The sequence below is a fragment of the Pholcus phalangioides genome, unplaced genomic scaffold (genome assembly GCF_987345545.1).
Source record: "Pholcus phalangioides strain wild (caught in Gottingen) unplaced genomic scaffold, Ppha-v1.0 ptg000022l_1, whole genome shotgun sequence".
NCBI classification, from domain to species: domain Eukaryota; kingdom Metazoa; phylum Arthropoda; class Arachnida; order Araneae; family Pholcidae; genus Pholcus; species Pholcus phalangioides.
The window spans coordinates 21,424,771-21,452,495 of NW_028301615.1; the positions used below are offsets into that span (position 1 = coordinate 21,424,771).

At 39.5% G+C, this 27,725-nt stretch overlaps 2 protein-coding genes across 4 annotated transcripts in view; both read left to right on the forward strand.

Moving 5' to 3' along the window:
• Positions 1–4,001: 4,001 nt before the first annotated feature.
• Positions 4,002–8,491, forward strand: LOC149069994 (uncharacterized). Its single transcript, XM_089250083.1, has 2 exons — positions 4,002–5,489; positions 7,904–8,491. The coding sequence occupies exons 1-2, from the start codon at positions 4,002–4,004 to the stop codon at positions 8,489–8,491; spliced, it is 2,076 nt and encodes a 691-aa protein (XP_089106209.1).
• A 3,656-nt stretch (positions 8,492–12,147) lies between these two features.
• The window catches only part of MICU3 (Mitochondrial calcium uptake 3), a 30,706-nt gene continuing 15,128 nt past the window's right edge, over positions 12,148–27,725 (forward strand). The window contains exons 1-8 of one of the 3 annotated variants that reach the window (XM_089249251.1): positions 12,148–12,397; positions 14,742–14,886; positions 15,846–15,956; positions 18,542–18,589; positions 19,937–20,019; positions 20,934–21,014; positions 22,318–22,395; positions 25,213–25,307. In XM_089249251.1, the coding sequence (XP_089105377.1) occupies positions 12,158–12,397; positions 14,742–14,886; positions 15,846–15,956; positions 18,542–18,589; positions 19,937–20,019; positions 20,934–21,014; positions 22,318–22,395; positions 25,213–25,307 (881 nt within the window). In that variant the 5' untranslated portion in view covers positions 12,148–12,157. The remainder of the gene's footprint in view (positions 12,398–14,741; positions 14,887–15,845; positions 15,957–18,541; positions 18,590–19,936; positions 20,020–20,933; positions 21,015–22,317; positions 22,396–25,212; positions 25,308–27,725) is intronic. The other 2 variants (XM_089249252.1, XM_089249253.1) reach the window with 2 other exon arrangements.

The window sequence follows — 27,725 nt, forward strand, 5'->3', positions numbered from 1 at the left end:
CTATGGGGGGGGGGAGGGGGGTGATCACCCTCCCTCAAGCGAAATGTGAATATGATAATATTGTATTTAATAAATCTTTTGAAAATCACTTGTATCGATATTTTTGATTAAATCACAAATTCAAGGAAAAACGGAGTCATTTTTCTCAAAAAATCGAGACAGAGTGAAAATCGCGGAAAGTATGGGATAGTGGGACAATGCGGGACGTATGGTCATCCAATCTACAACAATGTGGAAGTATTTTTTTTTTTACAACTTATATAACATACATTTAAAAAAAATCACCCCTCCCAACAGTGAGCTCTAGGTCTGCCCCTGCTGTCATGAATATCACTTATGCCTCTCTTCAGAATGTACCAGCACCGCAAGGACTGGTACCTCATATGGACCCCAGGTTAAGAACCACTGGTTCAAAACATAGGGTTACGATACGAGTCGTATTTCGACATTCACGCGTTTTTGAGGTGCAGCGAAATCGTGATAAAAAATGTCCCGTTTTCTCTCCACTGTACTGATTATATGCTCAACCTATGGGTCGTGGCCCACGAGAAGGCCTGTGGTATAGTCCCGGATAGTTTAAGTGACTCGCGGAATAATTACAAATCACTCAAGCTGCCCGCGGCACATTTCCAAACCACCCAAGTGACTCGTAGCATATTTACAAATCCCCGCGGCACAGTTACACAGAATTTAAGTGAATCACGGCACATTCACGGATAATTCAAGTGACTTGTCCCACAGATCATTAAAGTAGCCCGCTGCAGATTTTCAAATCTCTTAAGTTACCCACGCTGCATTCCTAGATCATTGGAGTGACCCGCGGTATATTTAAAGAGCACCTAATTGGACCGCGGTATATTTAAAGAGCACTTAATTGGACCGCGGCATATTTAGAGATCACAGAGGCGCAGGTCTAGATCACTTACGTGACCCACAGCATATTTACAAATCACTTTGGCACAGTTCCAGATCACTTAAGCGACCCGTGGCACAACTCCGGATCACTTAAGTGGTCCACGACATATTTGCAAGTCACTTGAGTGACTTGCGGCACAGTTTCAGAGCACCTATAAGTGCAGGTGCAAATTCAGAGGGAATGATCCCCCCACCCCGAAATAAAACAGAAAAATAATTGCTTTATCCCGTAAATACGGGACGCATTTCCACCGTACTCCGTTTCCTCCCACTAATTCGCCCTCTCCAACATATTCGCACCTGATAAGTGACCAGCGGCACAGTCTCAGACCACTTAAACAACCTGCGGCGGTGTTTCAGATCACTTAAATAAGTGACCCACGACGAACTTTCAAACCCACGGAGAGTGGCCCGCACTGTCTTTAAGGTGGAGCAACCTTGGTGTACTGTATGTACTAACGAGACGTATTCATGTACAACCTCCAACACAGCCTAACCCGGGCTTTTTCCCAATAGATTCGAATATACGGATATAGATGAAAATCTCCGAAGAGTGACGTAATTAATAGTCACAAGAATTTGCTGGAAAATATTTTTTTGGCTTCCGTCCAAAAAAAAGAGAATTACTTCAGTTATTTACCGACGACGCTTGCACGTACGGAACACATGTATACGTGTGTGTGTGTTGCGTTTTCGGTGATTCTCTACAGCACTACAATGTAAGTAAGTAGCACTACAATGTAAGTAAGTAACACTAAAGTGTAAGTAATATAACACACCTACACTGTAAGTTAGAGGTTCTTGACCTTTTTCAGTCCGACCCAAAATCAACAACAAGATCAGCTTCGCGACTCATGTGTGTGTGTGGGGGGGGGGGGGCTGTTTGTTTTCGGAAATTTGTGAAACCATTGATGCAATAAACCTGAAACCTTGCCAACTGCAATCGCATGCAGTGCATACCCCCTGGGTCATGTCCCTGCCATTCCGAGACAGTAGTGTACATAGTGCCATATGGGTGGTAAAAGTGCATGTATAACAGGACTGTAAGTGGGTTTGTACGACCCATCCACAGGAAGTCCCCCCGCGAATCAGGTTCGTCTCGTTTGTACGACTCATCTCGGAAGACCCTGCGAATCAAGTTTCGGTCGTGACCCAAAGCTCCTTCGTTTTGAAGGATTTGAACGGCCAATCTCGGAAGCCCCTTGGGTCGCGACAAATAAGTCAAGAACCCCTGCTGTAAGTGTTAATAACTGTTTCATATTCGATTATAAGAAATAATATAAATGCAATGTGGAACCTCTCGATAACGTACAACTTTGACTCCAAAACTTTTGTCCGATAACAGGGTGTGTCAGTTTTGTGGTAAAATAACATTTCACAATCCACTGACAGAACTCAAAATAAAAGTGTGCATTACGGGGGGGGGGTGTGGGGTGTCTGTTATAGGAAGTTTCACACTGCACTAGAGTTGGGGCCTCCGTGTTGTGAACCTAAATGCGAATCTTTGTTCTGCGTAATGCTTGTTATAGTGCTGTCATCTGCCTCCTATTTTTCGAACTATGAGTGAAGTGTAATGATTGAAGGTTTTACTGTTGTAGGCCTGTTGCTCTCTGTGTCGAGACTTTTCAATGGGGAGATGTTCTTTCATTCGCATCTCGAAGTTGGAAACCACAGAATTATACATCAATTGACATCCATTACATACATCGGTTTGTAGCATGGTTTAGTTTCATTAACCATGTTACCAAGAGCCCCCTCGTTATTCATGGGGGGGGGGGCGCAGCCTCTTTTATTGGAGTAGTTTGAGGATATCGTTCACATGCTTCTGTAGTTACGACAATCGTTCCGTAATGAGCGGTCTCAAATTACTTCCACTCTACGGTCGTGTAGGTTTCGGGTTTCATCGGACTTCTGGGGGGGGGGGGGTATTGCTACTTTTCTGCAGCGGGCACTACATTAGAAATTTCTTGGAATATGAACTAGGCCGTCGTTCGGTTTGCTAGATCTCGTGGGTGACTTTGTATCGTGGAAGTGAAGATCCGATCACCCACTCCCTCCCGATTGAACACTGGTGGTCTGGGCTCTGGCGTTCTCGTTAGAAATTCGACAAAGGAATGTGTACGAGGTGCATATGTGCAGTCAAGTAGTAGTGTTTGAACCCCCGCTCGCGACACAGTGGTGGTCGGTGGTAAAGGATGCTACTTTACCACCGTGAAGGTTGCCACCAGGTCCCAGGGGAAAGTATATAGATAGCAAGATCTTTTCCTTAACGAGCTTGGGGTTGCCATGTTCATCAGCGACGTCATAAGAGTAGTGCGATAAGACTACCTAGCAAGTTTGCCACGTTTTGAATTGCAGCATTCGGTTTCTTCTTATTTTGGTGCAGAATCTTCCGAGTTGGCTCACAAATACCGCACCATAATTGGATGTGGGGGCATAGAAATCACCAACTCTCTGTGCCCGATAGTTTCTTTTCCCCACAGCGATGATACAAGCATGGGCAGCGGATTTTTTTTTCTGAATATTCTGAGTAAGGATGGACTACTTACGTGACGTCACGAGCAACGTGCGGAGGTCTTCTATCAATAGGAGGTGCTGGTTTGAGGCGACCACTGATGACGCCTTAATTTCCAACCCAACTCTATAGCGGCAGTAAATTACAGTATGGTGATGTGACAGGAAGTGTGTGACGTTAAGTCCAGTAGTGGTATCAAATTGCGAGACACCTCTGTGTCATCGAGTTCAGAGGAGTCTCTACTTCAGCAGCTGATTAGGGTGGGTATACGTTCCGTATAAGAAGGATTCAAGGGCTTACTCGTAGCGGGGTTGAGGTGCGTATTGCAGTGCATACCACTTCATTATCGGGAGGCTCAAATGATCCAAGCACTTAGGTTCTAGTAACTATGATCTGATTTTGTATTTGCTGAGAAGCATTATTCAGTAGTGTAGTAATATGCGTAGGCTTATACAATGTACACTCACACATGATCTCATTTTCTGTCTTCATTCATAGGGAACGGTAAACAGTAGTGGAGACGCGATATCAATCCTCATCTGACGCAATCACGACTGAAAAAATAATAATAATGTCACAGAATAGAGGTGTGGTCGACCGCAGATTTACTTGCAGAAGGTTCTACAAAACCACCAGGTTCCTCTTGCTTATATTCATCGCCGTGCTCACCGGACTGAACTACTTACAAATATTCAACATCGCAGAGATGTCCAGACTCGTGTTCAAAAAACCCGCTGGCCACCCGGAGTACCTCATCAACACGCCGGGATGCCACATGCCGAAATTCGATCCTTTCCATCCCAGCGTCGCCTACTACTACGAGAACCTGACCAGCGAGCTGTGGAAGTGTCACGAGGGCGAGTACCTGCGGGTCGACGGTGACAGCGTCTACCTCAACGCCACGCTAGTGCGGAGGGACTTCAACACCAGCGACGTGGACTGCTACTACCAGCCTATAAGAAGGACGACGTCAACGGCGCACGCACCGGATCACAGCTTCCTCATCTTGCAAAAGGAAAACTTGACTTTCGGCACCGCGATGACCGACGAGTTCATCAGGGTAACCTGTTATGCCGACGGCAACAGCACCGCCGCGATCTTCGAAGATTACCTCGCCTTCGCCCCTCTCAAACCAGAAGTGGAGGCGGTTCGAGCACCGGCGGCCGAGGAGTACCTGTCGGAGACTCCGCTGAACGTCATCCTCCTGGCCATCGACTCCGTATCGAAGCTGAACTTCATACGCCAGTTCCCCAAGACCCACGAGTTCCTGAGGAACGTCCTGAAGCCCTTCGAGTTCCACGGCCACACAAAGGTCGCCGACAACACCCACGTCAACATCGTACCCTTGCTGACCGGCTACTTCATATCCGAGTACCGCAGCATGGACAACATTTCGATCACTTACTACGACGACCTCGACCTTGTATGGAGAGATTTCGCAGATCTCGGTTACCGGACCCTTTACTCGGAAGATTACCCGAAATGGGGCACCTTCACGTACCAGAAAATGGGTTTCTGGAACCAGCCCACGGACTATTATTTCCGGCCTCTCGTCCTTGCGATGGAGGATACCGAATGGAGGGTCCAGAACGGCTATCATTGCTGCGGTCACACGTCGGAGCCCGAATTCCATTACGACTACCTGAGGAGATTCCTGCGGGCCATGGGCGCCAGGCCGTTCTTCGCGTTCACGTTCGTTTCGAGGCTGTCCCACAATTATCTCAACGAAGCCAAGCAGCTCGACGATCCGACGTACGAGCTCCTTCGAGACCTGTACGATTCGGACGTCCTGGACAGGACCGCGCTGATTTTCTTGAGCGATCACGGGATACGCTACGGGGGCATCCGTAATACGTACATCGGAAAGATCGAAGAGAGGATGCCGTTCATGTTCCAACGCTATCCGAAATGGTTCTTGGAGAGACACCCTGACGTGGCGGCGAATCTGGAGACGAACCAGCGTCGTTTGACCACGGTCTTCGATGTCCATAAAACTATGCTGGATATCACGATGCTGTCGCTCAAGTTGAACCAGGGAGAAAATCCGGTGTTGATTCCGGTAATTGGGATATTTCTTTAATCTCTATTCGTTTTGTCAAAGTGATAAGAGAAAAAAAACCCCGGTACTTACGTATTATCCGAAACCTAAGCCAAACGCCACGTTTCTTCCCCAAAAAAAGGCATCATTTCATTAACCTTGCAATCATCATGTTGGTGATGGGCCGATAACCCGACATGATATCAGGATGCACTAAAACAATGTTTCCCAAAGTGGGCAATATCGCCCCCTGGTGGGCGATGGAATGGTCCAAGGGGGCGATAGAACCTACTGATTTAACATAGGAGTTGGGAGGCGATGAGAGGAAAAAATTTCTGATGAAGTGGGCGATGGAACAATAAGTTTGGGAGACTATGCACTAAAATGTAACACTTGTAAAATTGAAAAAAAAAGAGAAAAAAAACTCGCCATATGGGGCCAAAACATCACCAAACAGGCTCAATACTTTCTCGTCAAGTAGGCTGTGTATAACAGTGATTCTCAACCTTTTTGAGCCCTCGGCTCGGTTTCATTCATTTTTGTGAGTCGAAGGCCCGTTCGAACACACGACCAACGGAAAATGAATGAGGAAAAATTAAACGGCTAATCACTCGCGGCCCGGTATAAATGATATCAGGGCCCGGTACTGGGTCGCGACCCAGCGGTTGAGAAACACTGGTGTATAATACTTGAGTACCAAAAGGGAAAAATTAACTATCTCAGCTTCAATAGTTCGCCTCTAGATTGTGAAATAAAAAAATAATAATAACATGGGACTCTCGGACATGGATTCATTGGCGGTTGGAACCCCAAGGTCTTCCGAAGAATCGCTTGAACTTATTTATTCTATTGACCACACTTCTCAGTTTTCTTCCTGAATGCCCATCCCCCCAGAGGCGCATTTATGGTTTTACGGAATGTAGACTACGCAAATTTTGCCGTAAGTCCCTAAGTCGCTCTTTCGGTCTCTCCCAATGCTCACACATTCTCTAAGTCACTCTTTAATCACTCACATACTAGTATGCTCTTTTAGTTGCTCACTGATATGGATCCTTGCTTTATGGGTCACTCTTTCGATCATTTACATTTCTCGTACCGTAAATTCTTTTGTCATTCTTTTAGTGATTCACATGCTTTCACTCTCTCCAGGTCACTCTTTTGGTCATTCATATGCTTGCTCATGCCTTAAGTCACTTTTATGGTCACACCATGGGGAGATGGTAGAACTCGATGTGTCGGGAGAATCGAATAGTGTAAGTTCTTTGAATCGTCTCGTATTTTACAGGACAGACAAATATCCTCATACTATACGGCTCTTGGGGGTGGGGGGGGGGGGTTTCTGAGCGAAGGAAAACGTCTTCAGCTGTGAATGGAGCGAAGGCAAGCCCCAGCTGTGAATGAAGCTTAGGCAGATATTTTCAGCTGTGAATGAAGCCTAAGCAGATAGTTTCAGCTGTGAATGAAGCTTAGGCAGATATTTTCAGCTGTGAATGAAGCCTAAGCAGATAGTTTCAGCTGTGAATGAAGCTTAGGCAGATATTTTCAGCTGTGAATGAAGCCTAAGCAGATAGTTTCAGCTGTGAATGAAGCTTAGGCAGATATTTTCAGCTGTGAATGAAGCCTAAGCAGATAGTTTCAGCTGTGAATGAAGCTTAGGCAGATATTTTCAGCTGTGAATGAAGCCTAAGCAGATCGTTTCAGCTGTGAATAAAGTCTAGGCAGATATTTTCAGCTGTGAATGAAGCCTGGGCAGATATTTTCAGCTGTGAATGAAGCCTAGGCAGATATTTTCAGCTGCGAATGGAGTGGAAGCAGACATCAAATGGAGCAAATGCAGGCAACTTCAGCTGTAAATTGAGAGGAGAGAGACAATTCAGCTTCGAATGAAGCCGAAGCAGATATCTTCAGCTGCAAATGGAGCGGAAGCAGGTATCTTCAGCTGTAAATGAAGCCCAGGCAGATATTTTCAGCTGTGAATGAAGCATAGGCAGATATTTTCAACTGTGAATGAAGCAACGGCAGGCAACTTAAGCTGCGAATGAAGCGGAGGCAGGTATTACCAGCTGCGAACGGAACAGAGACATATATCTTCGAATGGAACGAAGACAAACATCTTCAGTTGTGAATGAAGTGGAGGCAGGCAGATCTAGAGAGCGAGAAACTAGGTCAGTGAATGATCAAAAGAATGACAAAAAAAGACCAAGAAGTGTTCAAACATGAGAGTAACCAAAAGAGTGACTGAAGTGTATTTACAGGAGGGAGGGCTAAGCGGCAAATTTGAAGGATGGGTGACCAAGAAGATCAGAACAGAATCAGAGAAGGGAGGCAAAACCGTAATTCCACCTCTGCCTGACAGTGTACCACGTTGCTGACAATATTTCTTGAATAATTGACGTCTCTTCAATCAAGACGTAACCAATTTCTTTTCGTTACAGGACAACAAGTACGGACGCGGCCGGAGTCTGTTCAAGGAACTGCCAGCGACCAGGACGTGCAGAGACGCGGACATCCATCCTCACTGGTGTACCTGTCACGACCGTAGAGAAATCCCCATAACCGATCCTAAGGTCGTGGCTGCTGCTCAGGCAATAATTCAGACCATCAACGCTTGGACAAACAACTCGTTGTCGTCAAAAGTCTCGTCGTCACCCGTATGCGCCGAACTGCGCGTCGATTACATCATCGACGCGTACGTCACGTCCCCTTCGTCGGTGGAGGACGTGAAGGAGATGAAAGACGAGAAACTCGAGTTCGACTGGCTGCTCGCCTGGGACACCAACGGCGACATATCGAAGGAAGAGCGGGCGCCCCTGCAGGCCAGCGACATCAGGTGGTCGTCGGAAACTTACCTGGTGACGGTCGGGACTCTTCCCGGGGAAGGTATATTCGAAGCGACGCTCATGCAGATCGGCGGAGATTTCGTCGTCCTGGGTGACATCAGCAGGATCAACAGTTACGGCGACACGTCGTGGTGCGTTCCGAGCACGATCCTCAAGAAGTATTGCTACTGCAGCACAAACTAACATTCCATGTTATATTTAAACATAACATTATTTGCAAATAACATTCATTTCCTGTCGATTCGAGCCTATACGAGGTTTGTTGGGAAAAGTATCCGACCTTTATTTTTCGTGAATAAATCAACGAAAATTCTACAGTTCTCACTTACAGTTCTTCCTCACTCATCGGCGGTCTGACAGCGAGTGGCAGCTTCTGCAGGCAGAAAAAAAATTCGAGCATGCGCACCAGGATTGCCCACATACGTGCACTAAACCACGTCTCGCTAGCTTCATTGGTTTTACGCACGAAAAATTATGGTTGGATACTTTTTTGAACAAATCTCGTATATATTAGCTAAAATTCGTAATTTTTATTTGGAAGGTGCACATAATAGGAGTTTTTACTTTTTTTTGTGTTCTACAGACCTCCTTATGCTAATTAGACGAAGTCCAGGGAACCATCAGAGGTGTATTTATGGCTTTGCTGCGCTGGGCCACAATCCGCTTAGCCCCCCTTCGCCCCCTGTAATTACGCCTCTGTATCTGTCACTCTTTTGGTCACTCACACGTGTTCGTACATTTTTTTTCTAGGTCACTCTTTTAGTCACTCCTATGCTTACTCTTATGCACACTCCCTGAGTGACTCTTTTGATGGCTCACTGATCTGGTTTCTCGCTCTCTAGGTCACTATTGCTGACACTTTCTCTGGGTCACTCTTTTGGTTGGTAAATGAAGTGGTGTCTCCCCCCCCCCCCCCTCTAGGCCACTTTTCAGTCACTCTCATGCTTACACACTCTCCAGAGAAAGGTAATTTTTTAGTCCTTCCCACGTTCGGACTCAGCTTTTTAGGGTGGTATTCACCGGCATGGTTTAAACTATAGTCACAAGTTTTTGATAAGAGATCCACACGGATTGGTTAAGTTCAGGTTTTTAACCAATCTATGTTGATTTCTTATCCAAAAATTGTGACTACAGTTTAAACCTCGTCACTGAATACGACCCTTAACTTGGTTCCTCGCTCTTTCGGTAACTTTTTGGTGTAATACACATACTTGCACACGCTCTGTGCTTGTTCACTCTCATAAACTCTTTAGGCCACTTGTTTGGTCACTCACTAACTCAGTCTCTCGCTCTTTCTGGGCAGAGGTGGATTTGTGGTGGATTTATTACGGGCTATACAAATTTTATCGCCTTCCTCCCATTTTCTTGACCACTCAATTCTCAAATTTGCCGTCTCTTCGAACTTGCCGCCTCGGGCCCGCCTCCTGTAAATACGTCACTCGGGCCCTTTTACAGAAGAATAATTGAGCGTATAATAATGTAAAACAATGTTACCTAATTATTTTCTCATTCATGCTTATGAACCCCTGTTTTCCCGAGTTTTCCGTGAATCCTTGGTTGAGAACAGGAGGTGTGTATAAGGAAAAAAGTAATAAATATATTACACTTTGAATTCATAGTGTTTTTTCTCCCTTATGTCTATCACACTCTATCAATATATGATGTCACTCGCCGAGAATTCAGTTACCTTTATGATGCATAGGCGGAGATAACATCATTAACGACATATGTATTAGATCACTTTGATCATACATGATCAATGCTATGGCCGGCGGGCAGGGCCGTCTAAAGAGCGCCATGGGCCCCCGTGCCAATTGGTTCTTCTGAGGCCCTACCTGTAAATTCTAGAAAAGTTTTACCAGAACTAATTTTCATGAGGCCCCCCGGGTCGTGCCCGGGTAGGCCCTTTTTATAAAAAAAAAAACGACCTGTTGGCACATTGCCAGATATATACAGAGGGAGGGGGGGATTGACCTCCCCCCCCCCTCTTTCCAGCGTCAAAGGTGGAGTTGACTGATCTAATGTATGTGTATATGTCAATTAACATTATCATCGTGCCCCATCCCGCCTATGCTTGAGTGGCCTGCACCGGCAGCACAGTTCCTGAGCACTTGAGCTGCCAGCGGTGCGGTTTCACATCACTTAAGTTACCAGCAGCCCAGTTCCACACCACTCAAGCGCATGGCCGTCTTAAGACAGTATCATGGGCCCCAGGGCCAAGTTGTTTTTCGGAGGCTCTGCCTAGTAAATCCTAGAAAATTTCAACCGGCTCTCATTTTTGTGAGGGCCCCTCTTCTCTTGAGGCCCTTGGGCCGTGCCCGGGTGGGCCCATGCGTTGAGACGGCACTGCTCAAGCGGTCCACACCACATTTCCACATAACTTAAATGACCCGCGGCACATTTAGAGGTCACTTAAGTGGCCAGCGACACTTTTTTTGAACAATTGGGTGACCCGTGCTGTCCTGAAAGGTTGAGCACCTTTGACTTAGATCACCCGCAGACGTCTTAGATATTGTGGGGGAAGGGAGAAAGGGCGTATCTCCACCCATGCCAAAAAACAAATTAAAAAGATATTAATGAAGGCATAATAAAATGAAATGCAAAGAAAGCATAATAAATTAATTGAAAGGCATGCAGGAGAATTTATCGGAAAATTGAAAATCTTTCTCATAGAGGTTGAGAAAAATTCTAAGTACATAATTTTCAGGCCCGGTCTGACTCAAGTATGTAGTAAGCCTTTAAGGCACATGAAAAATCTTTCTCGTGCGAAGAAAGCATATGAGACCCTCCCCCTATAGAGTTCAAGCTGTTTGTTAGTCACCCTTGAATATATGCTGTTTTTAAATTTGAGGTTAAAATAAAATGGCCCTGCACTAAAATAATTTATTTTCGCTCAGTTCTTGAATATAAATTTAACGTCTAAACGTCAGAAAATTCCGTGCCATCTACCAACAGACCGGCAAACATCATCCGTAAAATGAAACCGATTTCGGAATGACTGCTGCCATCTGATGTTTATGAAAAATACTGAAACTAACATCTAGTGTCATCCTTGGAAACTAGATGACAGTAAAGCCTTCTTGAACACACTACGAAATTAAATTGGTCAAAGCCGTACAGCCTTTAGGAGGAACTTCAGTACAAAGCCTGGTTTTCCTAGTAGCCGAAAGCCCTATATAATTATGATTGTATTAAAGCCGGGTTTTCCTAAGAGCAGGTTTTTACAGCGCGCGCAGCATGAAAACGCTGATTGTTCAAAAAAACCCTGAAATTCAAATTTTTTTAACCAATCAGCGTTTTTACGCTGCACACGGCTCAGAAATTCTACTCCTAGGGAAAGGTTTTCTATGGTGCGGGCAGCGTGAAATCGCTGATTGGTTAAAAACCTGAAATTCACATTCTTTTAACCAATCAGCGTTTTCAGGCTGCACACGGCACGAAAGTTCTACTCCTAGGAAAATCCGGCTCTAGGAGTAGAATTTCTGCGCCGTGTGCAGCGTGAAAATGCTGATTGATTGAAAACCTGAAATTCTGGTTTTTTTCGACCAATCAGCGTTTACACGCTGCACTCGCTGTAGAAACCTGTTCCTAGGAAAACTTGGCTTTAGTCAAGATCCTCACCCTGGATCAAAGCTGCATAAAAATTTTTTCAAGAGAGATAGAACTTTCAAGCTGTTTTGCCCTAGATACCCTAACCTTAAAGTCTCAGCACATCCCGTCACACCTGTTAAAATATGGTCATCAAAATAACACAGTTTGGGACGAAAGCATAAGATACGTCAAATTGATTCCTAATCAGGAATCTTCGTCGCCATCATCCTTAATAATGTCAACAAACACTGCAAAGAGATGACAAGCTCCTCGAAATTGCGCAAATACTTCGCGGAAATGCTCGCGAAGTACCGCGCCTTGTCGAGCCAGAAGTTACTGTTGAACAGGTCGAAGTTGAAACCGGAGACATTGTATTACGTAGCTGGCGGTGCTGGCGTCGTCTTGAGCTTGGCGGCGTTCAGTAACGGACTCATGAAGTTCGGCAACCCTCCGGACATTGGTCAAGTTCACGCCAAACAGAACCACAACAAATCATCAGTAAGACTCCCCCCATATTTCATTCAGGGCCTGATTTCCCATTTGGGCAAGGGGACCATTCATGCAACGGCTCCTACAAGTTTGAATAACATGTAGTCACACTGGTTTGACCAAACATCATTGACCTAATTCGTTGGCGGGCGGGGCGATTTGTATTTTACGGGTCAGACAAGTTTCCCCATAATGTCCGGCACTTGGAAGGGGTCATCGTCCCGTTCGGGTTCCCGCGCCTAAGTGAAGACCATGGGCCGCACCACATGGTGGGGGGCTGACAGGGCTCTAGCAAGAGGCCGGAATGATTCTTATTTTTTTTTCATACTATAAAATTTCTAGGGTTTAGCCCGTGAAACATTTGACGAGGGTAGGGGCTGACATCTTCAACTATGAATAAAGCTGAGCCAGGCATCTTCAGCTTCGAATGAAGCAGGAGCAAAAATCTTCAGCTGCAAAGGAAGCTGTGCGGCGAACATCTTCAGCGGTGAATAGAGTAGAGGCAGGTGCAGATCTAGGGCTCTGTTTTTGCGAGGGGATGACTTATTGCATAGGTTTGTTGGATCATCCCATATTTTTTTCGAGACAGACAAATTTTCCCATGTTGCTCAGCTTTACTTAGGGTAATCACCCCCCCCCCCCGAATCCGTTCCCCTTCGGTAGGATCCCTCTCCCCAATGCCTACTTTGGGCCTTTTGGTCAGAGTTTTTCATTCATTATCTCCCTCGTCTAAACCAGTTGGTGAGGAGCGGGGTTCAGTTTGAGTTACAGAGAGAGCAACAAAAACTCCCCCCCCCCCACACACACACGCACACAACAATATAAGTAATCAATCACTACATTTCGTTCACAATTCGTTAAATAGATGGCAGCATCAGCTTCACACAACACCAAAGCAAAGATGTTACCAGATTCAAAAACTGAGAAAGGATTACACCTGTGCATGTGTACACCTTTAATAAAGTCGCTTTTCCCAATTTCCACGGCAGATGGTGCCACTATACTGTCTAGTAAAACCGACCACACAACTATTTCTCCCAACTAAAAGAGCCTTTAAAAAAAGCGCCTATTTTAAATGTGGTCAATGCTTGTGGGATGGAAAAAGACAATAAAAACACCCGCATATCAATGAAGACATATAAGAGTGGCTTCACATCAGAGACGAACATTTGTAACTTTCAGTAAGTTGATAAAAAAATGACTTTTCGTTGTGTAACTTCCATTGAATTATTTCTAGATATCTTTTTTGTTTCTTTTTGGAGTCAGAAATAACGTGCTTGTGCCGGTATTGATAGAAACAAATTTCGCCATTCAAAACAATGTGCAAAATCCTATAGGAAACCAATGTTAACTCAATTTTGATTTTTTTGACAGATGTCCGTCTTTGATGTGAAGCTACTCAGAGCAGAAAAAAAATTTCCTCAGAAAAAAAGAAACAAAAATAATACCAAAAACTTGAAAAATGGGCAAAAGAGCAAATTTTCCGAAATGTAGGAGGACGTTTGAAACAACATAAAATATGAGGATGTCTGGTAACCCTAACCATAGAGGCATTACCTTACCCTACATTTCTCTATTCATATTAATAGCAAGGGTGGAAAGACATTCATCATATCTCATATCTTTTAATAAAACAGAGCCAGGCATCTTCAGCTTTGAATGAATTCAAATGTCTTCAGCTGTGAAGGAAGCTGTGATTAAGGTCAAGATAAGCTTCTTCAGCCTCTAATGGGGAGGTGGCGAACATCTTCAGCGGTGAATAGAGTGGAGGCAGATGCAGATCTAGGGCTACCTGTTGCGAGGGGATAACTTATTACATAGGTTTGTTGGATCATCCCATATTTTACGAGACTGACAAATTTTCCCATGCTGCTCAGCTTTTCTTAGGGTAATCACCCCCCTAATCTGTTCCCCTTCAGTAGGATCCCTTTCCCCAATGCCTATAACAGCTCTATGTACAAAATCATGCTTACGACAATGATTAAACTCTATTAATTGTTCCTAGTCAAACTAAAATCTAATAAAGTATCCTTATGTTAATATCCAGGTGAATTTGTTTTTCTACCGCTGCTTCCCAGTTTTAAATGTTTGTATACTGAAACTACTCAGACCTATGTAATGTCTGTTTTGGTGGACGTATTCCATTGAAAAAGAAACTTGGTAGCCCTATCAATCAACCATGGGGAAAAATTAGAATGCAATAAAAAAGTGTCAATTTTTCATCTGGTGGCCAAAATTGAAGATTTATTGCAAAAATCTCTCTCATTAAGATGGGCCGGACTAGTGTATGGTTGGATTATTGAGTCTATTGCAAATACATTGCACATCAATTCATTTTGTGTTTCACATTTAGAAAAAAGAGGACGATGAGGAACAGATTTCCAACCTGACCCAAAGAGAAAAACGATTTGTTAAATTCGCTTCAGCTGAATATGAAGGACAGCTTTATATGACTCCTCAAGATTTTCTCGATTCCGTTACAGAAACAGATCCAAGACGTAAGTATAAGAATAAATATCAATCTTCATTGAATTTTATATAAAAACTTAAATCTTTTTCTGTTCTCATAGGAAACAAGAATTCTTATTTTTAAAAATATAAGGATTGCCTCCAGAAACAAGAATTCTTTGAAGTATCGTTGAAAAAAACCTTTTTCGCCAATACTTACCATAGTTCAGGACCGTAACTAGAGGGGGCAACTCCCCGTGTCACAAAATTTATGGGTGCAGCAATTTTAGGAACAAAGAACACCGTTATGAAGTTATCAAATTTTGAAGTTGTGGGGGTGCAAAATTATGTTTGTCCGGCATGGCAAAAATTCTAGTAATGGCCCTGCCATAGTTAAGCAATAGGTAGCATACTAAAAAACAAAAATCAAATTTTTAATGCACATATGTTGAAACACTTTTACATCAATTAAAATACTTTGTTTTTCATAGGTGTGTCTGTTTTTCGCTATGCAAATGTGTTAAAATACTATCTCTTGAATATTTCTTCGATAATTTAACCTTGTACATAATGTATGGGATATTCAAACTGACGGCCATTTTAGAGAAAGGACATTCAATAGTGATGCAAGATTCATAACCATTCGCAGAAAAACAAAGGATTATAGCCCACGAGCAAACATTTTTTCTCTTTACTGGTGGGGGGGGGGCATAAACCCCACCAGTTGATGTACATGAAAAAAAAGCTTTGCAGTAGAGCCTATCTCTAATAATTGTCGCTTTTTAAATTCTGTGGAAATTGGCTTCAATGAATTTCAATAAATATTACAGGATACTACTCTCCGTTACCAAACTAAATTTTTGGTCCTATAGTTTTCTGTTATTGATAGACTTCGCTGTATAAATTTCAGAGTAATATTTAAATCATGTATCATTTTGATTGCGTGCACGTAAAAAAAATTCCCGTCATTGAACCCGCTAACGCTTTTTTCTTCTGTTTATTCCTCCAGCTAGAATAAAAAGACGAGTTTTCAACAAGAAAGAACTGCAATCTCTCTACGATAGCACTCCGGCTAGGCGTAAAGGTTCGAAAAATCTATTTCGGTCTCTTCATGACAAAGGTGAGTCCTTTAAACATTCATAAATATTGTGAGACTTTCTTTCTTTCAAATTGAGCACAGCTCAGGTCTATCTCCATGGGAAATTCACTACCTAGTAAGTTGTGGCAGAAGAGTAAGTGTGTGTACCTAAACAGTCTGAGTGCGTATCAAGTGTTGTATCTGATTTTTCAGTGCAGTGTAATATTTGTACCATTTGTAGGCCTGTATTTCAGAAGTGAAGTGAGTGATGTGTTATGATTAAATTACATTTGCACTGTTTGTAGGTCTGTTGCTCTCTGTGGTGAGACTTTTTATACAAATACAAATACAACGCCACAACAGGAAAAATGCCCAACGAGGTGGCTGATAAAAAGATGCCCATAAAAATATGGATGTCACATATTTCAAAAATACAGCAACCAAATTAAAAATGCAATTAATAAAAATTATAAACAATATATACACATGATAAAATATTATACAATGCCCATAAAGAATACTTATGGTTGTCTTATTTTAAGAATGAATAGCTTCTCGATTTACCCCAACATGTTTATTGTATTTCTTTTTAAACGTGTCAATTGTGTTAAAATTTACTACCTTTAAGCTATTCCATTTATTAACAGCCCTATTAGAGAAAAATTCCCTGCGACACCATAACCTTGCATTGTTCCTCACCAATCGATACTGGTGTCCCCTTGTAAAAGCAGTCGATTGGCGGTGTACTAAAAGTTCATGGTCCATCCTATCCATCCCATTGAAAATTTTGAACACTTCGATCATATCTCCTCGACACCTGCGTTCATCTAATGTAAACATATTCAAAAAATAAAGTCTCTCTTCATAACTCAAACCCTGTGTGCCAATAAGGACACACGTAGCTCTTCTCTGCACCCCTTCAACCAAGTCTATGTCCCTCTGTAGGTATGGTTTCCAAAACCTTACAGCATACTCCAGTCGAGGACGAACTAAGCCTCGAAAAAGCGAAAGAATGACTTTAGGAGAACGCGAAGAGACCTTTTAATGAAGAGATCAGCTCACATTCACATCTCGTAGTTGGGGGCCACAGAATACCAATTTCAGCCAAATACCACTGTGGCGCCAATGGGGTTTGAACCCGGGACCTCTCAGTGCGAGCCCGTTGCTATGACCACTCGACCACCACAGCGGTATATGTTATTATATTATTAATATATTATTATTACATTAATAATAATGCATTGTGAGACTGATGATCATTATTGCAATTACTAGCAGTAATACCCGGCACTGCCCAGGTTTTCTCTATATGCAGGTAGCACTGAAGAAATGACAAACTATTGTAAAGTATTAAACAAGTCTGAGATGCATTGTTAGAGAACTATGGCAACCACACAAAAAACATTTACAAAGTAAAAATTCTGAAAGTAATTAGAATTGAATATATATATAAATTAGAATTGTAAATTAATTCACAAATTAGATTCATTTGGAAAAAAAGAGGCGAGTGTCTTTATTAAATGTCCTTCTTCGCCCTTTTATTTATTTATTTTATTTATTTATTATTTTTTTATTTATTTATTTATTTATTTATTTATTTTTTTTTTTGTGAGAAAAATATAATTGAAAATTATTTTCAATTTACCGCTTGTTTCAGTTCAGAGACATCCATTATTTCTGTAAAGCACGTTTTCAACTTGTTTAGTTTTTCATCAGTGTTGCAAAACATATAAAAATGTGTTTCCTCCTGCCATTAGGTAACCAGAAGAGAGGTTCCACTATAAGTTAATGGGGGGGGGGGGGTGAAGTTAGAAAAATCAAAATTTTTTGGATGCAACATCAAGCTGCAGTAATGTTTCATCTATAGAATAGACTGGTTCGAGAGTGCATCTCGTGCTCTAACAAAACAAAGACATGTTAGAAATTGGTTGTCCCCATAAAATTGATGAAAAACGAAGCAAGAAACACAAACAAAAAAGAAATAAAAATTCAAATGACAAAAAAATTGTTCAGATGGTCAGTTCTTGTCCAAGTTGAAAATGAGCCACCAAAATAGATGGAACACGTTGCTATTGCCAAGTATAAATATCAAGTTAAGTGCTGAAGCAGGCAAACTGCCACGTGGTTAAATTTAAATTAATTTTTTTCTCACCATTGTTAATGGTTGAAAATCATATGTGTATTTTTAACAAAATTCATGGCTGACATAATATTTCATTTATAACACTTCACTCATAGTTAGTAAAAACTGGGGGCAGATGACAGCACTACACATAACAAGCATTACACAGAAAACAAACTTTACGTCAGGTTGCACTACACGTACACGCACATTCCCGCATGTACCGATTCGTTGGGGGGTCCGCGGGGGGGGGGGGTTCTTGTGTGGTGTAGCAGTAGTAGGTAGGGGCTCGGGGATCCATGATGTTCTTAAGTCAGCCACCTCGTTGGGCAATTTGCCTGTTGTGGCGTTGTATTTGTATTTGTATTTGTAAAGCAGTGTCCCTAAGAATTTTTCTGGATTTTTTGGTTCACTTTTTTTTAAATATTTTTGGTCCAATTTCATGAGAATGACACATATATAGATTATCGATTTGTGAATATATGGTTTTTTGTTTTGATTTCAGGCATTATATCGTACACAGAATATTTATTTCTCTTGTCAGTACTCACAAGTAAGTGACTGAGTTTTTTTAAAAAATTATATTTGTTGTGTATATGTTGCTGCTAAAGACAGAAATCGACTTGTTCACGAACTGGTCAATTTCGTTGTAAATTGACCCAGCCAATGTCTGAATTTCAAGCTTTGGCCAGCCAGTTTGCAAAGTGGCTAGAGATCCTTGGCCAAAGTTTGATAACAAAAGACATGATTAAGGGGGTTATTGCCGTTTGGTGCATTTATTCGTGATAATTATGCCCACTTTAGCTATGGCAACCTATCATATCATAGTTGTGATGTGGTAGTCATTTTTATTTTCAAAATTTGACAGGGGAAAAAAATGTCTATATTATTATATAAATAGTTTTTTCAAATTTTGCTTTTTTCTTTCTCCTCACATGGAATTAATCCAATACACAGCTACTATATACAGTTACGTATCACACGTTAGCAATGAAAAAAATGGATTTTGGGGCTATTCGACTGTCTTACATCAGCACATCAAACATTGGCCAGGTATCTCCAGCCGCTTTGTGAATTGGCTAGATGAAGCTAGAATAATTTCTGCAAATCAGACTGACCAAAACTTATGGCCAGTTCCTGAATTGGCAGCACTTCTATCTTTGGCAGTAACATATGCAATACATCCATTATAAATGTTATCAAAGTGCTGAGTACAATTATCTTCCCATTGTCCACCTCAGAATAATTGCAATGAAATCATAAAGTTAGATTTTATTCATAAAAATAACAAACCTTTATTAAATACAGAAAAATCATAGAATCTGGCTACAGACTATACTCACTCTATGCCTGTATCACAACTACTCTACTGTTTGAATTTACATTCTCAGAATGTGTGTCATTCTTTAAGATCCTACATCTCTGGATATACCCTATTCCCCTCGCATGTCGCCAAACTCGACAGACATTAGATTTTTGAATGTTGGGGATCTGGTCTGTTCCCGGTATGCTGGGAAAAGCAAGGCTTAATAAGGATCAGAGTATGCATTCAGCCAGTTCAATGGATTTTTATAATAAATATATTTGAGAATTTCCCAGAATCTGTGATTCAAATTTCCCGGCACTGGTCTCCTTGATGTTTTCTGATACGTCGGTTAATATGGAGGAATACAATATTTAGATATTTTTATCTTTTTCAAATTCCCTCAATCGATCTCGTACATTTTTGTGCACAACAGTGCTTTCTATCAAAGCATATATTTCACAAATATTTAGCTTTTAATCTTCCTATTATAGAAATCAACACTGCATTCAGTTCTACATCAGTGAATTTTTTTTTAATTTCCTGGGAAATTAATCAACATTGTAATAAAGAAAAATTCTGTTTTTTTTCTTTCAGAACCTCATTCAGGTTTCCGTATTGCCTTCAATATGTTTGACACTGATGGAAATCAGAGGGTCGACAAGAATGAATTCCTTGTGGTATGTTTTTATGATCTGTGAAAAAAACCAAATACAACTTCCCAAATATTTTAGAAAATGTTCTTATATATGCTTATGATCTTCTTCCATTGTAGAGAACACACAATAATGGGCACACATTGTTTTATAGCAATATTTACCAGAGTATGTCTCACACTATTCAATTTATAAATCCATGTAAGCTCTTGGCTTCCTGCTACATATTGTAAAAGTTACAATGCTTAAGGATTTGAATAACATTAATGTAATTGAATAAGTTTTTGTAATTATTGTATTGGAAGAAAAAAAGCCACGAAACTATGACATACATGGATCAGTACTCTGAAGAATGTGAGATTCTCAATAGTGACCAAAAAGTGTCAATTGTTTTGTTATATATAGTTCTATATGAAACATGTTAGCCAACTAAATTATTCAGGTACATCCTAAATTTGCATATAAAATATAAAATAATTAAATTAATTAGTAATATTTTTTTGCTAAAATTTTGTTTACAGTGTCAAAATTATATGGATTTCAAAAATATGTAAAAAATTTAGGTTTGAAATTTTTACATTTGTGTTTGTATTTCTAACTCTGATATATTTCATTTTCTTGAACAAAAATAATGTTATTTTTAACATATGCATAGCATTGTGTTATTCAAAGTGAAACGCTGGATCAAGAAAACATTTTATCACTTATTTCAACACAAGTTCAGTTTTCAGATATAATTTTCCTAATTAATTTCTAGACACCAATTATTTGTTTAATTTTCATTCATATTTAAAACCTATTTATATTTGTTTTGTTTCTTTAAAATTTTCGTTTTTTCTGATTTCTTATGATGTTTTGTTATTATTTCTCTTATTTTGATTTTTCCTTTAACACAAACTGTTTTGTTTGTTTTCTTTAAACCAACACAATTTTTTTAGGTTCTTCACCTGTTAGTAAAGTCTTTTTTTAAAAAAACCAGTGGATATATGGGACTATATTCAGGAATTTCTGAAGACACTGTGAGTAGATTCATTGAATGGAACTCCGATAATGATTTTTTATGTGTAAAAAATAAAAACTCTAACAGGGACCACTCATTCTTGGTTATTTTGATCATTAAAATGCTGTGAAAAATCATAGCCTGGCCATTTAACCCTTTTAAGACTGATTTTTTTCTTTACTGGGACATATATATCCCATTGATATAGAACGGGTTAGTATATTTTTATATCAGATTTGTGTGTTAATTGTGTGTCATTTTTGTGTGTTTATTGCTTCTTTTATTTTTCAAGATGTTTTGACAGGAACTTTTGTACTGTGAACGTTTTTTGGTGCAACGTTCTACATTATTGTTTGATATTTTTACATTATTCATATGTTATCTGATGCCATGACATGTAATTGCTTTTCTAATAGCTATTTCGATATAAGTTGTCCTAAAAATAATTTAATATTCATCAAAATATAATTTAGAATATAAATTATGAATATTCCTTAGTGCAGTCGATGCTCGTTATAATGACCATCTGTTACAAGACTGTTCCGTTATAAAGACCTGTGCAACAGATCTTACTAAAATAATGACCAATTGATATCATTCAATCTGTTACAATGATTGAAATCAGCTTGGCCCTCCCATTTGTTTTATTTGCTTTTTTTTTTCAATGAAATAGACAAAATCTGTCATCAAGTGTGTTTGATGTTGATCTGTGATGTTTTTAGAAGAAAGAGAATGAAACATAGGTAGTTTAAAGATAAAGCATTGTCACTTCTACGTAAAATCCAGTGGTTAACTAGTGCCATCACTAGAACCAGGACGAAACCATAGCTAAGCTCAATGTGCTCACATGAAACAATTAGATGATGTTGGTGTTTCTTTTTCCCCTCTCTTTGCTTACCATTCGTGGTGGCTCACTCCCACTTCCCAAGTAGTTTATTTTTCATCTTATTCTAAATTTCATTGTGCAATTTCAGGCAAATAAACTTATGTTTTCATGTTGAAAATTATTAATTTCACATGGCTTACATAAACAGAGCACTATATCTTCAGATCTTAAATTGAAGTTTGAGCGGAAGTTGACTAGAAATTGTTGTTGTGTGTGAAAGCCAAAATAGCAGAATCATTTCTGGAGAAGCTAAACTTTATAATGTTTATAAAACGTTCAAAATAATGACCTATCAACATAACGTCTGTTTTCCGTGGAGCGAAGGGGGTTGTTATAACGAGCTCTGACTGAATTATTTTATTCTTGTATGTAATGCTTTCTTTCCATCATGATATTGAGAACATCTCATCACATGCGACCATTGTTATATAAATAGCTAGAGAAAATCTTCAGCACGGTAGCAAGGAAAGGGAACTTACTAAGAAGAAAAGGTTCATCTCCAGGAGGTGATAGCGTAAGACACAGCTACTGTTTATAAGCTTGGGTTGCACGTCTTGTGCTTTGTCATCGGCAGCATTTTTTGCTTCTTTTTTTCATTCACTCATTACAGCATGCTTTCAGTTGGCCATTGTCCACAATGGCTTGCATATATATTTGCACTACGTAAACACGCTTCTGTTAATTTATTCATTTTTTTAAATTTGATTCTTATGTTTCATTTGGAAGCATGTATATAATCATATTTTTGTGGCTTATAATTAACTCTTACTGATATTAATTATAATTTAACACACTTTTTTATATTTATGGGAAAGTGACTAATCAGTATTCATAACATTAATGACTAATAATGTTAAATTATTTACATAATATCACTTGTGAACTGAACAATTCACATTTTTTAAATGTTAAATTTTTTGAAAATTTAGAAAAAAAACTCAAACTATGAGTATTAAATCTTGTCTCTTAGAGCACAAAATTAACTTTCTATTCACTATACACCCAAATCTGATCATCTCTCCATACAGCAATTTACTGCTGATCAAGTTTGGTCAGAAATTGTTCTCTCTAGGGGAAAGTCATGTTTTACTTCTGTCTTCGTCTTGAGCATGGAAGAGATTTTTTGCCAGTGCATATTGAGCCAGACACCATATGCAGTGAAACCTGCATATGAAGCTACTGTCTATAACATTAAAATCTGCCTATAACAATATTTTCTTTGGTCCCAGTGGAATTCCTATTCAATAGGAAATAATTCAAATGCTCAAACTGTGTACAACGATAACCTGTCTATAACAATATTTTTTCTATGTCTCTACAGTATCATAAAAGGAATTGTTGACTTTTATTTTTGAACAAGTCTAGGGGATTTTCAATATCCATTTATTCTGTGAGCAACCATATAATCCAACTCAATAAGACTAGCATTCTTTTTATTTCTTCTCATTTTTACCTGATATTGAAGCCACTGAAATTCCAAAGCATCAGTTAGATTTTTAAAAAAACTCATCTAGAATTTATCTACAGCAGCCCGATTTTTCTTTGAATACTGGTGCATCCTGTTTTAAGTCTTGATTATTGCTTGAGAGCTAAAAGTGTTTACATAGATTCTGCTCCCCATGCTGTTCTCCCCTTGTAACACGAGATTTTGTCTGGAAGTTGCCCGCCTTTTCATTTAGCCGAAATTGACCATTCACTGCATATTTCTCAGTCAACTGATGTCCTGATCAGTGTCCCTTTGAATAATAACTGCATAAAGGATATCTCTATTTAAGGCAGTGTTTCCCAAAGTGGGAAATATCACTCCCTGGTTGGGAAATGGAATGTTCTTGGGGGGGGGGGGCGATAGAAGCTACAGATTTAACATAGGATCCTATAGGTTCACTTGAGTTGGGGGGGAGGATGAGAGGAAATATATTTCTGAAGATGAGGCAATGGAATAAAAATTTTGGGAAACTATGATTTAAGAAATGAAAAATCTGGTCTCATTGGTGTCCCTTATTGAGCGATTTCACTGTAAATAAGAACTGGAAAAATCCCAGGTCACCATGGCGACTAGAAAATCGTTTTTGGTGGCTAAAATTTTCTGAATGTGATTGCTAAATCACGGTGTGTCTGCCACAGTTGTGTCTTAGGATGACACAAAATTTTATTTTCAGAAATAAATTTTTACGGTGTATCTTTTAACATAGGACAGGAGTTATAAAGTCCCAGAAAGTAGAAAAAAAAACATTTTATAGAACTGATTTTTTTCTTAATCAAGAAGCATTCTTGGCTCCTAAGAAATTTGGACTGGCAATATTTTTTCAATTTGTCAAGCCCTGCTGTATATCATCCATATTGAAGATATCCATCACATTTGGTGATGAAATATTTTGAAGAAACATTTTCCAACTTTCTTTAGTCAATGATCGAAAACGTGAATCATTAATTTATATCGAAGCAGATGCATCATTTTGAGTTATTAGTGGAGCATGTATAACTTAGTTATCACTTCATTATGACTGGTATAAGTATTTGATATCAATTTATGCAAGGAAATTTTTGATAATCAAAAACTGTGTATGGAGTTCAGTTACTGACATTGACATTTGTTTTTGCATGTGAAGCATCGTTCAAATATTACTCATTAATATACCTTTTATAATTAACAATTTTGCATGGCCTTACTAACAACCAAATAATTCTCGATTGATTATTATTAGGTGTTTTTGTGTTTATGCAAAATATTTGTAGAGTGCAGTATTAAAAGTTTGACATCACTGTTTCAAGAAGAATATTTTAGAATAATGATTCCCAATGTTTTTGCAAGCATAACCTTAGAAATTAGATTAGAATTATGAGTATCTCGGAACTGCTTCTGGGATTTCTGAGGGTGCAATGACACAGTTGGGAATTGCAAGCCTATTACTATTCCCAATAAAAAAAAATTCATCTCCAAAATATATCATGCTACACCTTTCCCTGACAGATATCACTGCACACCATTTGGGGAAGCCCCTGTTCTAGAATCTCAATTTTTATGCTTCTGCACATAAACTTCAAATGCACGCTTATGTGAGCATATGTTGCAGTGATTATTTATGCCTTTTTGAATTGCTTTGCATCACTTTTACCTGCTTTTGTATTTTTTGTTTTGCTTTTCCTGCTATTTAGTTGTTTTTCCCTTGTTGTAAATGAGTATTTGACTGTTTCAATATTTTTGGCATTCATAGATGTGATTACTGCACCTTATTGTCAAGGCATGCAGTTTTTTTTGGTTTATTTATAACTGCACACAGATAATGTAATAAGTAATCTGTGATATTTTTGCTGCTATGTTTGTTATTAGGCTCCTGAAGACTTTGAAACAGTTGACACAACTTTATTGATACACTTGTTTGGAAAGAAAGGGAAGGATGAGCTCAGTTTTGAAGACTTTTATAGGTACACAGTTTTTTATGTAGCTCCATTTTTTCTAATACTGTAGTACAGTGTTTCCCAAAGTGGGCAATATCGCCCCCTGGTGGGCGATGGAATTGTCCAGGGGGGCGATAGAAGCTACGGTTATACCATTGGATTCTATGGGCTTGTTTCAGTTGGGGAGGGGGGGGGGTGAGAGAGAAAAATTTCTGAAGGAGGAGGCGATGCAACTAAAAAGTTTGGAAAACTATGCTGTAGTATCTTAACCTTTTACCGGCCGAATTCAGATTCCAACTGATTTTCATTATTTTTTTTGTTAATTTCTCCTTCTGATTTTTTAGTTAAGAGATATCAATCGAGAAATTGAAGAAAAAAAATTTCCCTATGTGTTTTCTTGAATGTTCCCAATTGGGAACATTGGCCGGATCTGACTAAACATAATTTTCGCAGTGAAGCCATCTTACAGGATGATGCAAAATTCGTCATCATTTAATAAATTTATTTTAAAAATTAAAGAATATACATATAGAATTTTAAAAATGATGGAAATAAATTTCTTTCGAATATACTCAAAAGGCATGTATATCTGGATTATAATAAAGAGCTTATGATGAGCTGAAATGCTGGTCTAAAGTTCACAAAAGAATACATACATACGGGTTTAGGGTTTTGTATGGATCCCTTGGTAAGTTAAAAGATATTATTTAAAAAATATAAAGAGAGAGAAAATATTATTTACAACTCTGGTACCTAAAGGCACAGGCTCCTATGACTGCTTACTAGTATATACTTTCATTTTATATGGGAATCCACATTGTTTGAGCAAATCATCCAAATTTTAAATCCAAAGCGAATCGGTTTTCCCCATATAAACATCTTACTTGAATGATGAGCTTAATACGGTACTATTGATTCATCGATGCTTAGTTTATCATGGAACAACCCAAACCGAATGTGTGTGAATTTTTCATTTAATTCATCACAGATAGCCAACTTATCACCGGGTTGTAAGAAAGAGTTATCCATCAAATGGAAGTTATTTTTTATGTCTGTAAAGTTATTTCTCGGCGTAACAGTGGGGACGATCGGTACTGCTGTGTCTACTGAAAGTACCTCAGTAATCATTTTCACTTGGTATTCTGTGATACCCACTTAGCAAAATCAATCCAAAAAACTTTGCGATTTTTTTCCACTCAATTTTCAAATTCGATCCATGTTGTGCGAAATAAATGTTTGTCATCTCAGCCAAGTAACTGAGGTACTCTTGCGGTAAAAATTTGAAAAAAATATCAATCGAGGCGGCTTGCACTTAGCTCAGGAAACTTATGACTGATTGCTTCAGTAGGTTCACTTATATTTTCGTCGAATGCAGTACTTTTTTCCACTCCGGTTGCGTGAATTTCAGTCTTTTGGCACTTGACACATGATGTTTTCTTATTTTTTGACTGGGTAATTATCTGATCTTTGAAAGGCAATTTTGGTGTAGAAGGCATGTTGATAGGATCTACAAATTCATCCACAAATGAACTACGTGGTGATCTTAAAACACAGATATCCAGAAACATCTGCAGGAACGACCGGGACAAGCATGTTGTCATCGATATCTTCCTCATCTGTAGCCCGCTCATTTTCATCAGGCAGTAGCTGGCACATTTCGAATTCTTCATCAGAGAGATGTGATATATCAGAATCTCTCAAACTCAGTCTAATAAGCTACTAGTATAACAAAAAAGATGGTAAAAAGAAGTGTAGAAAGTCACAAGACCAGATATCAACTGAGAACTGAAAGACCAACATACCAACAAAATTACTCAAAACGTAGAGGGAAGGCGGGGGGGGGAGGGTGGGGACAAGGTCAGTCACAGAAAAAAGGGGGTGCTGCATGTAAACATCGGAATGGGAAATTTGATACTTTTCCTTCCTTTTGAGACACACCAGAGAGAGGGAAAAAGCAATAAATTGTTTTTTCGGAATGCCACTCCTCTGCATTGCACTTAGAATAGTCAGTAGTGGCCAATGTTCCCAATTGGGAACAATCGTAGGAAAAGTTCCCTGGAATTCGAACAAAATTTTTTTTGTCTCATTGAGCATTTTTTATCATTCTTGGCAATATTCTACAATTAAAAAAAAATTGAGATACATGTATGTTTACAAAAACTATTTTAATAATTAAAACATAAACTTACAGATAATTTCCCTTGAAAATGGGTGATTTTAGAATAATAAATTGATATAATAAGAGCTGAATCGAATAACTTTTGTCTTGTCTAAATTAAGTTCAGAACCTTATATGTTCAGGGGAAAAAAATCAGCTATTTTCGTTAAAGAGAAATATTTTTTTTGAATTAATCAAAAGTATGTTCCCAATTGGGAACATTGGCCGTTAAAAGGTTAATCTGCTAATGCGTTATTAAAGCTGTGAGGGAAAAGAAACATTTGTGC